This window comes from Salmo salar, chromosome 06 (assembly GCF_965601325.2).
Source record: "Salmo salar chromosome 06, fSalSal1, whole genome shotgun sequence".
Taxonomy (NCBI): Eukaryota; Metazoa; Chordata; class Actinopteri; order Salmoniformes; family Salmonidae; genus Salmo; species Salmo salar.
Genome location: NC_138296.1, coordinates 93,116,659 through 93,135,058, shown reverse-complemented (window position 1 = coordinate 93,135,058; position 18,400 = coordinate 93,116,659). Strand labels below are relative to the sequence as shown.

Below are 18,400 nucleotides of genomic sequence, written 5' to 3'. Positions count from 1 at the left end.
GAGAGTATAAAGAGCTGGGCCAGCATCCAAAATGGCCCCCTATTCCCTATATCCCTCAAACTCAACTCTGGACCTCCAAGCCAGTTCCACTGCATTGTTTCCATTGTTGCCCTCTAATCAGGGACTGATTTAGACCTGGGACAACAGGTGTGCGCAATTAATTATCAGGTAGAACAGAAAAGCAGCAGGCTCCGGACCTCGTAGGGTAAGAGTTTAGTACCCCTGCCCTATATAGTGCATAGGGATTTGGTCAAAAGTAGTGCACTATATAGGGAATAGGATGCCATTTATTCTCTGTTTAACACCCCTTTAATGTCATCATGAAATATGAGGTCATTAGGAGATATTAAAACACTGCTGACAAACTCATTAACAGGAGACATTAAACGGGGCGGGGGTTGATTAATCCGCTTTAACGATTATTTTTAAGTGGTTCTGGTTTAAACTTAATACAGATTTACTGGGGATCTAACTGAAGACAAAACAGTAACACTGTGTGAAGGGTAGGGAGTCGAGAGGCCCTGAAGGGCAAGATAAAGTCATTGGCGTTTGACCACAGCATGTGTCCTCTCTCCTTCATTCCCTTTTAGCTGAACTTCAAAGGGCTCAAGGGGAACCAATATTATTTCCAAACCATCCCAACAGTCCTACATTTTGTTAGTGGTTCAGACTTTTGGGATGGAGATCATTAGAAATATACCTATTTTAAAAGGTATTCAACAAAGGCTGCACACACACACACACACACACACACACACACACACACACACACAGGTTTTATTTTTAAGCCATATTGTAGGCCTTCAAAGCACAATTATCTGATCCAACTCTTAAAAAAAAAAACAGAGCCTTTTGTTTTGACCCAATAATTTACTGTTTGACCCAATAATCTATCTGATTGGTTCCAAAAACCCTTTTCTCATCATGTTGTTTTGGACTACTGAAATCTGGTTGTGGCATGTGAGGCCTGTGTGTTTATGTAGAAATGTCACCCTCTTGTGGAATGGAAAAATAACAACAATTTGGGCGATCCGGAAATGATGTACTCATGACGTACATCCGTCATACCAACCAATCAGCGTGTACGTTTCCCACGTCTCCCTCCACAACCAGCTAGTTAGCTTTCTAGCTAAATGATACGGAACCCGAAAACCAAAGCGAACAACGCATTTTCTTTAATTTGTTAACGTTTACTGATACAACAAACGCGATCAATAATCAGCGTTTGTTTACGGTTTGTAACGCGCGTGAAAACGTACCTCTATAATCGAGGGTAGCGTCGCATTACCTTGTATTTTTCCACTGCACCGGTTTTATGTGAGCACAAAGGCCCATACAGCCCGCTGTTTCCAAGCATGTATCCTTGGGGTACTAACTACGGTGGTGGCCATCAACCACCTTCGCAGCAGAACTTTGGTGCGCCGTCTCCTCAAGGCGAAGGCTTCGGAGGAGGATTCGGGAGCTACGGAGCCGCTACGCCCGCAGCTACACCCGGTTCGACTTTCAACAGCCTGCGGGAGCAGCATCTCCAGCAGATGCAGCAGCTGCAACAGCTCCACCAAAAACAACTCCAATCCGTGCTGCACCACGACAGGAACGTAGATGCAAACCCCTATGGCGGCGGTGGTACTGCGGCCGAATCGTGGCAAGGCAGTACGGGATATGGGTATGGTTCAACGGGGCCCGGTGCCCCTTCCCCTTATCAAGATGAGTATCAGACCGTGCAAGCCGGCCCCCCCGGACCACAACAGCAGCTGCCGCCGCAACCACCACAGTCCCCGCAGTCCAAGGAGGCCCAGCCTCCCCCACCAGATTCGACCCTTCCGGTGCCCACTCAGAACAATGGTACTCCAGCGACTAAAGAGGTAAACAAGAAAGAATCTTTGGCCTCGAAAGACCAGGCACATTCCTCTGCGTCGGAGGAGGAAAAGCCCGATTTTACGTCAATGTCGTTGCAGGTAATATCTTGGATGTGTATTTCACATTGCAGCAGTAGGTCTCCTTTCCACGGCGCATGCAAACGTACCGTACTTCATCTCAGGAATGACGAGAATGTAACTTATATGATTTGCAATTACTCATTGCATCAGGAAGTCGTTGTTTCTGCGTGCTATTGTCATAGCCTGACCCCAGATTTGTTTGTGTTGTATAGCAAGCTCCTATGATTTATCAATGACCGTAGGAGTCTGCAAAACAGCACAAACAGATCTGGGACCAAGCTAGTAGTATTGTTAGTTTCTAATTGTATTTTGATCTTCTCATCACCCATCTTGCATGAGATAGGCCTGCTTATCATTCCCCCACTCATCTCTCAGAGCAGGGTTTTAACTATAACACAATAGTAGCCATGTTTATTCCATCATATTTACAACAAGCAGGAAGGGAAAGGGGGCTGCACATCCTAACCAGCGTGTCTAATATTGTCATGTTGATATTATGTTTGTTGTTCTTGTCATCCAGGAGCAGCAGCAGTACTGGTACAAGCAGCATCTCCAGAATCTGCAGAGGCTGAAAGCAGAGAAGGCCAAACAAGGCCTGGGTGATGGCCCAGCGCCCCGGCCCCACTCGGCAGCCGCGCCTCCCCCTCCATCGGAACCCCCTAAGAACGCCCCTCCACCACCTCCACCCAAAGAGCAGCCCCCACCACCACCTCCACCAGAGGACAAAACGGTAAGGAGAAACCTGACTGTTTCACACGTCTGACATTAGAATTGTAGGTAAATGTATTGGTCTGTGAGACATATCCCATTTATAACAGACGATGTGATATGTTACCTGTAAAAAAAGAATATATGAATTAGTGCGATTTTTCTCTGTGTATGAAAGGGATAATGTTGACATACGCAATCTTCTCCACACAATCGTCTCCTGAGAGTGTGATATGTTTTAAAATGCAACATCTTCAGAATGTAATGACTGTGGTAACAATTCAGTGATATGGTAGGTATTCACGTATCGGTTAACCAATGTCACGGGAAAAAATACAAATCATTGAATGGGAATGTTAATTAAGCTGCCTCACGCTACAGAAACAAGAGAAAGGCTCCTGCCCCTATATGTCATTCTGACTGGGACAAGGCTAAAGGCTCCTGCCCCTATATGTCATTCTGACTGGGACAAGGCTAAAGGCTCCTGCCCCTATATGTCATTCTGACTGGGACAAGGCTAAAGGCTCCTGCCCCTATATGTCATTCTGACTGGGACAAGGCTAAAGGCTCCTGCCCCTATATGTCATTCTGACTGGGACAAGGCTAAAGGCTCCTGCCCCTATATGTCATTCTGACTGGGACAAGGCTAAAGGCTCCTGCCCCTATATGTCATTCTGACTGGGACAAGGCTAAAGGACTCTTCGCTCTCTGCGTTCTACGTACTTCTGTGCAGATGAATATTTGGAACGGACCGTATTATGATAGGGGGACAGGGGGACCAGTACGGAGGGAAAAAACATTATGAAATGTATGCATTCACTACTGTAAGTCGCTCTGGATAAGAGCGTCTGCTAAATGATGTAAATGTAATGATGATCTGTTGCTCTTTTTGCGTGGATTTTGTAGAGCCCTTAAACTCTTCCAAGGCGTCCTTCCTTACTTAGTTAGTTTGGGTTAACTTTACTACTACTCCTCTCCACCTGCAGCCTGCACCCCCAGTCCAGGACCCAGCAGAGGCAGCCCGGCTGCAGCAGCTCCAGAGCGCAGCGGCCCAGTGGCAGCAGGCCCAGCAGCAGAGAGCGGGCTACCAGTACCAAGCCCTGATGCGTCACCATGCTCAGCTACAGACCATCCTCAACCAGTACCAGCAGTGTATCCAACAACCTGCACATCTAGAGGTAAGCAACGCTCTAATGACACAATATTATTTCCATCCTTTCTAACTAGGCCTATGTCTAACTCGGTCTTACTGGGCCTAGGTCTTACTGGGCCTAGGTCTTACTGGGCCTAGGACTACTGCTTCCACCAGAATCCAGCAGCTGTATACAAGTTTGTGGTCTGTTCAACTAGTTTAATGCTAATAGCAATCCACTTTATTTGCACAGAATCTTGCACTGATAAAATAAAATAACATTTTGGAGTGAGCATAGAAAGTATCATCGTATCGTGCTGTCTCTTTGCTCCTGTCAAAGTGTGTGCTGTCTCTTTGCTCCTGTCAAAGTGTGTGCTGTCTCTTTGCTCCTGTCAAAGTGGGTGCTGTCTCTTTGCTCCTGTCAAAGTGTGTGCTGTCTCTTTGCTCCTGTCAAAGTGTGTGCTGTCTCTTTGCTCCTGTCAAAGTGTGTGCTGTCTCTTTGCTCCTGTCAAAGTGTGTGCTGTCTCTTTGCTCCTGTCAAAGTGTGTGCTGTCTCTTTGCTCCTGTCAAAGTGGGTGCTGTCTCTTTGCTCCTGTCAAAGTGTGTGCTGTCTCTTTGCTCCTGTCAAAGTGTGTGCTGTCTCTTTGCTCCTGTCAAAGTGTGTGCTGTCTCTTTGCTCCTGTCAAAGTGGGTGCTGTCTCTTTGCTCCTGTCAAAGTGGGTGCTGTCTCTTTGCTCCTGTCAAAGTGGGTGCTGTCTCTTTGCTGTCAGGGTATTTATAGTTTCATTTTGAAAGACGAACAGATTAAGCCTGTTCTATTCTCCTCAATGTCCTCTAGACAATGCCATGGACACGCAGCTTTAATTTCCACTTTTATTTGGGTCCAATAAAAGTTTTTCTAATTCCCACCTGTGTAGACGATGGCTATGGCCATGCAGCTGGGTCACTATGAGACGCAGCAGCAGCAGTTTGTCCCGGTGTTTGCAGACTGGGGCCGCACCTTCAGCCAGTGGCAAGAGCAGTTCCAGTCCTACCCACATAAAGACCAGCTACAGGACTATGAGTTACAGTGGAAACAGTGGCAGGAACAGATGAACTCCACCTCAGCACACCTACAGGTACAGTACAGCCTGAAGAGGAGAGGCCTCCCCTCTGCCTCTGGGGTCTGTTCAGTAGGATGTAATGTTACAGGACGTTTTAGATATATATGTTCATCTGTCACATACAATAAGGGACTAGATTCAGCTGTAGTCATTGCATTTCTATCTGCAGCGTTTTAGGTTGCTGAATACATCCCCAGGCAGCTTCATGTAAAGGCGCTGCTGATGTGAAAAGAGGCTTCATAAATTTGATTGATTTGTTGCAGGAGAGGGTCACCACCCTGCGAGCCATGCAGCAACAGTACGGAGGCGGTGGACAGTACGGCGCTGATCAATACAGTAGTAGTAATCAGTATGGTAGTGGAGGGTACGGGGACCAGTATAACCAATATGGTCAGTACCCACACTCTGGACCGGACTCACAGATTCAACAAGGTCACATGGTGAGCCCGTCCATGCCGTCCCAGCCAGGTAGCCAGCCCTCGTCCGCCTCTGGATCCATGTCGCAGGGCCCTCGACCAGGGCAGCAAGGCCCCTCAAATGCCCAACGCATGGGAACCCCCACAGGAGAACCACACCAAGGGCCTCAGGCAGAGCAGTACAACCTGTCTGGACCTCCAGGGAGAGGGGCAGGCCCAGGAGGGGCAGGCCCAGGAGGGAGAGGGGCGGCCAGACCACCAGTTCCACCACCAGGACAGCCTCCACCCTACCAAGGCCCCAGAGGACCAAGGTAACTTGTGTATTCATGACATAATGATATTCAAACTGTGTGATTGTGTTTCACTTGGGGGCTAACCTCTTGACCAGAGAGATGTTGTTTGTACCTGAACATGATAATCTGGAGGTTAAATTAATAAATGAAAATAATTGTGGCTTGGACAATGGTTCAAAAAAAAAAAACAAAGTTGCAATTTCCAAAAACAGGCTGTTGACAGACATTCATGTGATTTGCTTTCTTTTCGAGGTTTGATGGTGCGAGAGGGAACGGCCCGCTGTTTGACCAGCAGCAGCAATCTGGACAACAGCAGAGGTTTAATGTTCCACCAGGCCCCAGGTTCAACGAGCAGCGCCAGAGGTTCGACCAGCCTGGCCCCAGAGGACCAGGGCCTCGATTTGGGCAGCAGGGGTCCCGGTTTGACCAGCCCCCGAGACAGAGCCCCCCTGGCCGCTTTGAAAGACCACCTGGTCCCCCAGTTCCCCATATAGGCCCACAGCCTAAACCAGACACTGGTAAAGACACACAACCACTACAGGGTAAGACTGAGACGCCGGCGGGCTCCAAGCCTCCTACTAATAAACCTACCGGGCCAGCGAAACCAGGAGCAGAACCGGAGGATATGTCAGAGGACATGTTGGACTCACTGGACGGCTTCTTCGTCCAAAATGACCCCATCCCTCAGACGAAGGCAGAAGCTGACGCTGCTGCTGCTGATAGTAAGGGATCCACCACCAACGTGGAGAAGGTGAGCCCTACTGGTCCTGCCGGTGCCAAGCCCCATGTGTCCACCGACGCCTCGGTGTCCCAGAAAACCGCTTTCAAACTAGGTGGACCAGATGGGCCATTGAAGAATAATGTCAATAACAACAACAGGCCTCAGGGACCACCGGGGCCGAAGCCCCACGGACCGGAGCCTTCGAAGACAGACCCAATGACCAACCAACCTCCTGGTCCTCCGGGGCCCATGGGACGTGGTAGAGGGGGACGTGGCCAGCCGCTAGGGTCTGTCAGAGGAAGAGGGGAGGTGGATTTAGGGATGAGGGGAGGTAGAGGACGAGGAGAGGCGGATGGAGGGATGAGGGGAGGTAGAGGACGAGGAGAGGCGGATGGAGGGATGAGGGGAGGTAGAGGACGAGGGGAGGTGGATGGAGGGATGAGGGGAGGTAGAGGACGAGGGGAGGTGGATGGAGGGATGAGGGGAGGTAGAGGACGAGGGGAGGTGGATTTAGGGATGAGGGGAGGTAGAGGACGAGGGGAGGTGGATTTAGGGATGAGGGGAGGTAGAGGACGAGGGGAGGTGGATGGAGGGATGAGGGGAGGTAGAGGACGAGGGGAGGTGGATGGAGGGGTGAGGGGAGGTAGAGGACGAGGAGAGGCGGATGGAGGGATGAGGGGGCGAGGAGGAAGAGGTGGTCTGAGTGGACGTGGAGGAAAACAGCCCGGTATCCCAGACTTCAGTCCCAACACTATCCCCCTGGGAGGTGGGAGGACGGAGGACGACATGGAGGGTGTTCCTTACGACTACAGACCTCCACAACATGGAGATTACAACATGGAGATCAACATGAGATCACAACATGGAGGACCAGAGGAGGACTGGCAGCAGGACCCTTCACTGGAGAAACCTGGAGGTCCTCCTCTGCCTGAAGAGGAGATGTGGGTCCCTGAAGAACACTACTACCCTCCAGAGGACTACTACGAAGACGCAGGGAGAGGAGGTCCCCCTATGGGGAGAGGAGAGCCTCTAGACGGGCACCACTGGGAGGAAGCAGACCCCCCACCTCCAGAGTACTGGGGAGAGGAAGGAGATCCCTACTGGATGGACCGGAGGCCCCCTCCTCATGGCATGAGAGGAGGCCCCCGAGCCCCCTTCCCTCCTGGGCGTGGTCGCCCTCCACGCGGCCGACCCGGCTTCATGCACCAGGGGGGTCCCAGACGCCCCCTTCCTCCTCCTCACGGAGCCATGGACCCCCATGACCCTCTAGGGTCCCCCATGGGGCCTCATGATGACATGGACCCTCTGGGACCCCCGCTGCATCGAGACTACAACCCCAGAGGGCCGCCCATACACCACGATATGATGGAGCGAGACATGAGGGGACGGCCTCCTCCACCAAGAGAGATGATGGACAGAGATCTGATGGGGCCTGGTGATCCTCCTCCATACCACGACATGGATAGGGACCTTGGCTGGCCCCCGGGCCCAGGACGACCCCCCAACCGCGGCAGAGTTGGGCCAAGGGGTCCACCTCCCCTTGAGATGATGATGGAGCGAGGGGGGATGAGGAGGCGTCCTACAGGCCATCGGGGAGCCCTGATGGGCCGGGGCATGATGCAGCAACCACCTCACCCACACGAGGAGCTGGAGGGGTACCCCCACGACGGGTATGGGGAGGAGTTTGGTGGTCCTGATGATGACGGGTATGGAAGACCGCTACCGCCACGTGATTGGCCGAACCGCCCGCCACATGAATACGAGCGTGAGGAGGAGTATTATCCCCATGAGCAGCCTCCTCGCGGTGGGGAGTGGGACAGGGAGAGAGGACGACCACTACCAGAGAGAGACTACCCTCCCTACCCTCCCCCAGACCGCTTCAGAGAGGACGAGTGGACTGATGAAAGGGACCAAGATCGTCCTCCATTCGCCTACGAGGGAGACAGAGATCGTCCTCCATTCGCCTATGAGGGAGACAGAGATCGTCCTCCATTCGCCTACGAGGGAGAAGAGCATGGAAGAGGAGGCAAGCTACAAAGTCGCGACTACCCGGACGACCCTCCTTACAGGCACGATGAACCCCCCTACTTGCCCCCTCCAGAGTGGGAGAGATCAAGACCACCCCTTCCGGAGAGAAACTACCACCCAGACTTTGAGGAGCGTAGGCCCCATTACGACGGGCGAGCCGAACCACCTAGATCAGATCTAGGTATCCCTCCACCCACACCTTCCCAGGCCCCTGCTCCTCCCAGTACTGGACCAGACAGTTCCTCGGAATCAGCCTCACAGGGAACTGGACCGGGCATACTGGCTCTGTCACAACGACAACATGAGATCATCCTGAAAGCTGCCCATGAGCTGAAGCTTATCAGGTAAATTAGAGACATCGGGGTCGGGTTCAATTCGGGAAGTACATTCCAATTCTCTTCCATGCTTTTCAATTAGGAAAATGTGGAATTGCAATTTGGTTTACTTTTGTAATTGCCTGGAATTGAAATGGAATTGACCCCCAACCCTAAGAGATATGTATGTATGGAAAGGGTTGCCCATAAGATAGAAACTGTCTTGGTGAAACCTTGTAATTTTTTAAAGACCACAATATATATCAAACTATACATTAAATTTGGAAAGTATTCAGATCCCTTGACTTTTCCCACATTTTGTTACGTTACAGCCTTATTCTAAAATTGATTCAAAAATTATTTTTTTTAAATCTGATCAATCGACACACAATACCCCATAATGACAAAGCAAAAACAGTTTTAGATATCTTTGCAAATGTATAAAAAATGTAACCTTAAATATCACATTTATATAAGTATTCAGACACTTTACTCAGTACTTTCTTGAAGCACCTTTGGCAGCAATTACAGCCTCAAGTCTTCTTGGGTATGATGCTACAAGCTTGGCACACCTGTATTTGGGGAGTTTCTCCCATTCCTCTCTGCAGATCCTCTCAAGCTCTGTCAGGTTGGATGGGGAGCGTCGCTGCACAGATATTTTCAGGTCTCTCCAGAGATGTTCGATCAGTTTCAAGTCCGGGCTCTGGCTGGGCCACTCAGAGACTTGTCCTGAAGCAACTCCTGCGTTGTCTTAGCTGTGTGCGTTGGGTCGTTGTCCTGTGGGAAGGTGGACCTTTGACCCAGTCTGATGTCCTGAGCTCTATGGAGCAGGTTTTCATCAATGATCTCTCTTTACTTTGCTCCGTTCATCTTACCCTCGATCCTGACTAGTCTCCCAGTTCCTGCCACTGAAAAACATCCCCACAGCATGATGCTGCCACCACCATGCTTCACCGTAGGGATGGTGCCAGGTTTCCTCCAGATGTGACGCTTGGAATTCAGGCCAAAGAGTTCAATCTTGGTTTCATCAGACCAGAGAGTCTTGTTTCTCATGGTCTGAGAGTCCTTTAGGTGCCTTTTGGCAAACTCCAAGTGGGCTGTCATGTGCCTTTTACTGAGGAGTGGCTTCCTTCTGGCCACTCTACCATAAAGGCCTGATTGGTAGAGTGCTGTAGAGATGGTTGTCCTTCTGGAAGATTTTCCTGGTCACCTCCCTGACCAAGGCCCTTCTGCCCCGATTGCTCAGTTTGGCCCGGCGGCCAGCTCTATGAAGAGTCTTGGTGGTTCTAAACTTTTTCCATGGAGGTCGCTGTGTTTTTGGGGACCTTCAATGCTGCAGAAATGTTTTAGTACCCTTCCCCAGGTCTGTGCCTTGACACAATCCTGTCTCGGAGCTCTATGGACAATTCCTTCGACATCATGGCTTTGTTTTTGCTCTGACATGTACTGTCAACTGTGGGACCTTATATAGACGGGTGTGTGCCTTTCCAAATCATGTCCAATCAATTGAATTTACCACAGGTGGACTCCAATCAAGTTGTAGAAACATCTCAGGGATGATCAGTGGAAACAGTAATGCACCAGCTCAATTTCAAGTCTCATAGCAAAGGGTTTGAATACTTAAGGAAGGAGGTTTTCCATTGCTGTAAAGTACTTAAGTAAAAATACTTGAAAGGTCATCCTAAGTAGTTTTCTTGGGTATCTTTACTTTACTATTAATATTTTGGAAAACTTTTAATTCACTACATTCCTAATGAAAATAACGTAATTTTTACTCCTTACATTTTCCCTGTCACCCAACAGTACTCCATTACATTTTGAAGGCTTAGCAGGACAGGAAAAATGTCTAATTCACCACTTATCAAGAGAACCCTGGTCATCCCTACTGCTTCTGATCTGGCGGACTCACTAAACACATGCTTCATTTGTAAATTATCTTTGACAGTTGGAGCGTGCCCCTGGCTATCTTTTAAATACATTTAAAAAAAACTAGACAATGTAGTGGTCTGGTTTGCTTTAATATAAGAAATTTGAAATGATTTATACTTGTACTTTTTGATACTTAAGTACATTTTATCAATTACATTTTCTTTTGATACTTAAGTATATTTAAAAACATAATCTTTTAGACTTTTACTTAAGTAGTATTTTACTGGGTGACTTTCACTTTTACTTGAGTCATTTTCTATTAAGGTATCTTTACTTTTACTCGAGTATGACATTTGGGTACTTTTTCTACCGCTGGGTATTTCTATTTTTTTATTCGCAATCATTTCTAAAACCCTGTTTTTGCTTCGTCATTATGGGGTATTGTGTGTAGATTGATGAGGGGGAAAAAACAATTGAATCCATTTTAGAATAAGGCTGTAACATAACAAAATGTGGAAAAAGTCTAGGTCTGAATATTTTTAGTTTTTCTTTATTTTTACTATTTTCTACATTGTAGAAAAATAGTGAAGACATCAAAATCATGAAGTAACACATATGGAATCATGTAGTAACTAAAAAAGTGTTAAATAAATCCAAATATATTTGAGATTTTCCAAAGTGGCCACCCTTTGCCTTGATGACAGCTCTGCACATAGTTTTGATGTCTTCACTATTCACTTGAATGAGTAGGTGTGTCCAAATTTTTTACTGGCAATGTATAGTTTTTTGAAATGCTGTTTTTCACAACTGTTTTTTTGTGAGACACCTCTGTATGTAGCCTGAGGACCTGTCTGTTTGTGCTATCATTCTACTCATTGGCACCCTTTTGTGATACCATGTTTGGAGTACACGGAGAGGAATGTTAGCACAAAATAGGTTCTGGATTCCAGGCTACTCTGTACATGCATATTAGCAAATGAATCACACAGCACTTTAAATACAATATAGGTCTGTTTCTCTGGTACTGAACAGAGAAATGCAGGAGAATTTGACCGAGGGAGAGGCCCTATCCATCACGTCTGACCCCAAGACGGAGCTCCCTGCTGGGCTACTGGGGCTGGAGATACCCCCTGAGGTCCGGAGTGCCCTGCAGGTAAATAACCACACCTTATTGATATAAAATAGTACTAAATCATTTATATATTTCACATAAAGTATAGAATTGAACTGTTTGACATTTACATATAGAATTTAGCTTCAGGTAAATCTATAGACATTTGTTTGACATATTACAGTTTTGTGTATTTTCTTTCAAGCTGTTCTTGTATGTATGTATGTAGGGTTGCAAAATTCCGGGAACTTTGAATGAAATCCTGGTTTAGAGGGTTCCAGGTTTCCTGCTTGTTCCCTCCTGATTCCGGGAATCCGCCAATCGGAATTTGGGAAAAGCAGGGAATTTATTGAAAGTTCTTGGAACCCTATGTATAACTGTTCAATCTTACAGTTGAGTCATGTCACTAGCTAGGTTTCCATCCAATTGGCGACAGATTTGCATGCAAATATTCAAAGAAATCAGCGTGAATTATACACATTTTCCCCACCAGAGATGTTTCCATCCAAATGACTTTTTCCCTTGTATTTTCATCTCTGCTGATGGTTTTGGCACAAAAGAAAATGGTTGAGTTTTATAAAGCAAATGTGCCCTGTGTTTATTTCCACGTGCTTTAGCCAACATCTCTCAGCCAGTGCAGGTAGACTACCTACATGATGAGATTATTATGGATAAGAGTCATGCTATTTTGATTTGTCAAATGGGCAGCCAAGCATCAATCATCATGTCACCAGAATAAGACCCTCGATATTTATTGGAAAGGAGCATCACGCTCATCACCGTGCTCTTTCACCAGCATGTGAAGTTCAGAACTTATTTCATCTGTAGTCTGATAAACTGTGTGGGTTTACCCAGTCGTAGTGAGAGGGCCACACAACAACGTTTCCACCTCCATTTCTTGCACCAATTTATTTTACCGACTCAAGCGCCCACCTTGTCAAGCGTGTTTTGTTTTTTCGACAGAATGTTTACTGCCAGATTTGTGGTTGTCATCAGGCCTCTCGTGGCATTTTAGTCATTTTTTATTATACTGTATGTACTTTACTCTCATAAAAAGTTTGGTTGGAAACCTGGTTATAATAGTTGGTTATAATAGTTGGTTATAATAGTTGGTTATAGACCTGGTTATAATAGTTGGTTATAATAGTTGGTTATAATAGTTGGTTATAATAGTTGGTTATAAACCTGGTTATAATAGTTGGTTATACACCTGGTTATAATAGTTGGTTATAGACCTGGTTATAATAGTTGGTTATAAACCTGGTTATAATAGTTGGTTATAGACCTGGTTATAATAGTTGGTTATAGACCTGGTTATAATAGTTGGTTATAATAGTTGGTTATAATAGTTGGTTATAATAGTTGGTTATGATGTTGGTTATGAACCTGGTTATAAAAGTTGGTTATGAACCTGGTTATAATAGTTGGTTATAAACCTGGTTATAATAGTTGGTTATACACCTGGTTATAATAGTTGGTTATGATGTTGGTTATGAACCTGGTTATAATAGTTGGTTATAATAGTTGGTTATAAACCTGGTTATAATAGTTGGTTATAATAGTTGGTTATAAACCTGGTTATAGACCTGGTTATAATAGTTGGTTATAAACCTGGTTATAATAGTTGGTTATGATGTTGGTTATGAACCTGGTTATAATAGTTGGTTATAAAAGTTGGTTATGAACCTGGTTATAATAGTTGGTTATACACCTGGTTATAATAGTTGGTTATAATAGTTGGTTATACACCTGGTTATAATAGTTGGTTATAAACCTGGTTATAATAGTTGGTTATAAACCTGGTTATAATAGTTGGTTATACACCTGGTTATAATAGTTGGTTATGAACCTGGTTATAATAGTTGGTTATAAAAGTTGGTTATGAACCTGGTTATAATAGTTGGTTATACACCTGGTTATAATAGTTGGTTATACACCTGGTTATAATAGTTGGTTATAAACCTGGTTATAATAGTTGGTTATACACCTGGTTATAATAGTTGGTTATAGACCTGGTTATAATAGTTGGTTATGATGTTGGTTATAATAGTTGGTTATAAACCTGGTGATAATAGTTGGTTATAGACCTGGTTATAATAGTTGGTTATAGACCTGGTTATAATAGTTGGTTATAGACCTGGTTATAGTAGTTGGTTATAGACCTGGTTATAATAGTTGGTTATTACATTTAAGTCATTTAGCAGACGCTCTTATCCAGAGCGACTTACAAATTGGTTATGATGTTGGTTATGAACCTGGTTATAATAGTTGATTATAAACCTGTTTATAATAGTTGGTTATAGACCTGGTTATAATAGTTGGTTATGAACATGGTTATAATAGTTGGTTATAATAGTTGGTTATAAACCTGGTTATAATAGTTGCTTATAAACCTGGTTATAATAGTTGGTTATAAACCTGGTTATAAACCTGGTTGTAATAGTTGGTTATAAACCTGGTTATAATAGTTGGTTATAAACCTGGTTGTAATAGTTGGTTATAAACCTGGTTATAATAGTTGCTTATAAACCTGGTTATAATAGTTGGTTATAATAGTTGGTTATGATGTTGGTTATGAACCTGGTTATAATAGTTGGTTATGATGTTGGTTATGAACCTGGTTATAATAGTTGGTTATAAACCTGGTTATAATAGTTGGTTATGATGTTGGTTATGAACCTGGTTATAATAGTTGGTTATAATAGTTGGTTATAAACCTGGTTATAATAGTTGGTTATGATGTTGGTTATAGACCTGGTTATAATAGTTGGTTATAAACCTGGTTATAATAGTGGTTATAGACCTGGTTATAATAGTTGGTTATAAACCTGGTTATAATAGTTGGTTATAAACCTGGTTATAATAGTTGGTTATACACCTGGTTATAATAGTTGGTTATGAACCTGGTTATAAAAGTTGGTTATAAAAGTTGGTTATGAACCTGGTTATAATAGTTGGTTATACACCTGGTTATAATAGTTGGTTATACACCTGGTTATAATAGTTGGTTATAATAGTTGGTTATAATAGTTGGTTATATAGTTGGTTATAGACCTGGTTATAATAGTTGGTTATAGACCTGGTTATAATAGTTGGTTATAGACCTGGTTATAATAGTTGGTTATAGACCTGGTTATAATAGTTGGTTATTACATTTACATTTAAGTCATTTAGCAGACGCTCTTATCCAGAGCGACTTACAAATTGGTTATGATGTTGGTTATGAACCTGGTTATAATAGTTGATTATAAACCTGTTTATAATAGTTGGTTATAGACCTGGTTATAATAGTTGGTTATGATGTTGGTTATAAACCTGGTTATAATAGTTGGTTATAATAGTTGGTTATGATGTTGGTTATGAACCTGGTTATAATAGTTGGTTATAATAGTTGGTTATAAACCTGGTTATAATAGTTGGTTATGATGTTGGTTATAGACCTGGTTATAATAGTTGGTTATTAAACCTGGTTATAATAGTGGTTATAGACCTGGTTATAATAGTTGGTTATAAACCTGGTTATAATAGTTGGTTATACACCTGGTTATAATAGTTGGTTATGAACCTGGTTATAATAGTTGGTTATAAAAGTTGGTTATGAACCTGGTTATAATAGTTGGTTATACACCTGGTTGTAATAGTTGGTTATAATAGTTGGTTATACACCTGGTTATAATAGTTGGTTATAAACCTGGTTATAATAGTTGGTTATACACCTGGTTATAATAGTTGGTTATAGACCTGGTTATAATAGTTGGTTATAGACCTGGTTATAATAGTCGGTTATAGACCTGGTTATAATAGTTGGTTAATACATTTACATTTAAGTCATTTAGCAGACGCTCTTATCCAGAGCGACTTACAAATTGGTTATGATGTTGGTTATGAACCTGGTTATAATAGTTGATTATAAACCTGTTTATAATAGTTGGTTATAGACCTGGTTATAATAGTTGGTTATGATGTTGGTTATGAACCTGGTTATAATAGTTGGTTATAATAGTTGGTTATAAACCTGGTTATAATAGTTGGTTATAATAGTTGCTTATAAACCCGGTTATAATAGTTGGTTATAAACCTGGTTATAATAGTTGGTTATAATAGTTGGTTATAGACCTGGTTATAATAGTTGGTTATGAACCTGGTTATAATAGTTGGTTATAATAGTTGGTTATAAACCTGGTTGTAATAGTTGGTTATAAACCTGGTTATAATAGTTGGTTATAATAGTTGGTTATAGACCTGGTTATAATAGTTGGTTATAATAGTTGGTTATAGACCTGGTTATAATAGTTGGTTATAGTAGTTGGTTATAATAGTTGGTTATAAACCTGGTTGTAATAGTTGGTTATAAACCTGGTTATAATAGTTGGTTATAATAGTTGCTTATAAACCTGGTTATAATAGTTGCTTATAATAGTTGGTTATGATGTTGGTTATGAACCTGGTAATAATAGTTGGTTATAAACCTGGTTATAATAGTTGGTTATAATAGTTGGTTATGATGTTGGTTATAAACCTGGTTATAATAGTTGGTTATAATAGTTGGTTATAATAGTTGGTTATAATAGTTGGTTATGATGTTGGTTATAAACCTGGTTATAATAGTTGGTTATGATGTTGGTTATAAACCTGGTTATAATAGTTGGTTATAATAGTTGGTTATGATGTTGGTTATGAACCTGGTTATAATAGTTGGTTATAATAGTTGGTTATAATAGTTGCTTATAAACCTGGTTATAATAGTTGGTTATAATAGTTGGTTATAGACCTGGTTATAATAGTTGGTTATAGACCTGGTTATAATAGTTGGTTATAAACCTGGTTGTAATAGTTGGTTATAAACCTGGTTATAATAGTTGGTTATAATAGTTGCTTATAAACCTGGTTATAATAGTTGGTTATAATAGTTGGTTATGATGTTGGTTATGAACCTGGTTATAATAGTTGGTTATAAACCTGGTTATAATAGTTGGTTATGATGTTGGTTATAAACCTGGTTATAATAGTTGGTTATAATAGTTGGTTATAATAGTTGGTTATGATGTTGGTTATAAACCTGGTTATAATAGTTGGTTATAATAGTTGCTTATAAACCTGGTTATAATAGTTGGTTATAATAGTTGGTTATGATGTTGGTTATGAACCTGGTTATAATAGTTGGTTATAATAGTTGCTTATAAACCTGGTTATAATAGTTGGTTATAATAGTTGGTTATGATGTTGGTTATGAACCTGGTTATAATAGTTGGTTATAAACCTGGTTATAATAGTTGGTTATAATAGTTGGTTATGATGTTGGTTATGAACCTGGTTATAATAGTTGGTTATAATAGTTGCTTATAAACCTGGTTATAATAGTTGGTTATAATAGTTGGTTATGATGTTGGTTATGAACCTGGTTATAATAGTTGGTTATAATAGTTGGTTATAATAGTTGGTTATGATGTTGGTTATAAACCTGGTTATAATAGTTGGTTATGATGTTGGTTATGAACCTGGTTATAATAGTTGGTTATAATAGTTGGTTATAATAGTTGGTTATGAACCTGGTTATAATAGTTGGTTATGATGTTGGTTATGAACCTGGTTATAATAGTTGGTTATAAACCTGGTTATAATAGTTGGTTATGATGTTGGTTATGAACCTGGTTATAATAGTTGGTTATAATAGTTGGTTATAATAGTTGGTTATGATGTTGGTTATAGACCTGGTTTTAATAATTGATTATAAACCTGGTTATAATAGTGGTTATAGACCTGGTTATAATAGTTGGTTATAAACCTGGTTATAATAGTTGGTTATAATAGTTGCTTATAAACCTGGTTATAATAGTTGGTTATATAGTTGGTTATATAGTTGGTTATAATAGTGGTTATAGACCTGGTTATAATTTTTACATTTAAGTCATTTAGCAGACGCTCTTATCCAGAGCGACTTACAAATTGGTGCATTCACCTTATGATATCCAGTGGAACAACCACTTTACAATAGTGCATCTAAATCTTTTAGGGGGGGGGGGGTTAGAAGGATTACTTTATCCTATCCCAGGTATTCCTTAAAGAGGTTGGGTTTCAGGGGCCTCGGAAGGTGGTGATTGACTCCGCTGTCCTGGTGTCGTGAGGGAGCTTGTTCCACCATAGGGGTGCCAGAGCAGCGAACAGTTTTGACTGGGCTGAGCGGGAACTGTGCTTCCTCAGAGGTAGGGAGGCGAGCAGGCCAGAGGTGGATGAACGCAGTGCCCTTGTTTGGGTGTAGGGACTGATCAGAGCCTGAAGGTACGGAGGTGCCGTTCCCCTCACAGCTCCGTAGGCAAGCACCATGGTCTTGTAGCGGATGCGAGCTTCAACTGGAAGCCAGTGGAGGTAGCGGATGCGAGCTTCAACTGGAAGCCAGTGGAGAGAGCGGAGGAGCGGGGTGACGTGAGAGAACTTGGGAAGGTTGAACACCAGACGGGCTGCGGCGTTCTGGATGAGTTGTAGGGGTTTAATGGCACAGGCAGGGAGCCCAGCCAACAGCGAGTTGCAGTAATCCAGACGGGAGATGACAAGTGCCTGGATTAGGACCTGCGTGAGGCAGGGTCGTACTCTGCGAATGTTGTAGAGCATGAACCTACAGGATCGGGTCACCGCCTTGATGTTAGTGGAGAACGACAGGGTGTTGTCCAGGGTCACGCCAAGGTTCTTAGCACTCTGGGAGGAGGACACAATGGAGTTGTCAACCGTGATGGCGAGATCATGGAACGGGCAGTCCTTCCCCGGGAG

General features: G+C 43.3%; 1 protein-coding gene across 4 annotated transcripts in view; it reads left to right on the top strand.

Moving 5' to 3' along the window:
* Positions 1–1,081: 1,081 nt before the first annotated feature.
* Positions 1,082–18,400, top strand: part of ylpm1 (YLP motif containing 1) — a 49,054-nt gene continuing 31,735 nt past the window's right edge. The window contains exons 1-7 of one of the 4 annotated variants that reach the window (XM_082977076.1): positions 1,082–1,865; positions 2,461–2,670; positions 3,635–3,826; positions 4,698–4,898; positions 5,147–5,610; positions 5,845–8,685; positions 11,533–11,677. In XM_082977076.1, coding sequence (XP_082833202.1) covers positions 1,356–1,865; positions 2,461–2,670; positions 3,635–3,826; positions 4,698–4,898; positions 5,147–5,610; positions 5,845–8,685; positions 11,533–11,677 — 4,563 coding nt within the window. In that variant the 5' untranslated portion in view covers positions 1,082–1,355. Of the gene's footprint in view, positions 1,959–2,460; positions 2,671–3,634; positions 3,827–4,697; positions 4,899–5,146; positions 5,611–5,844; positions 8,686–11,532; positions 11,678–18,400 lie in introns of all 4 variants that reach the window. The other 3 variants (XM_082977074.1, XM_082977073.1, XM_082977075.1) reach the window with 3 other exon arrangements.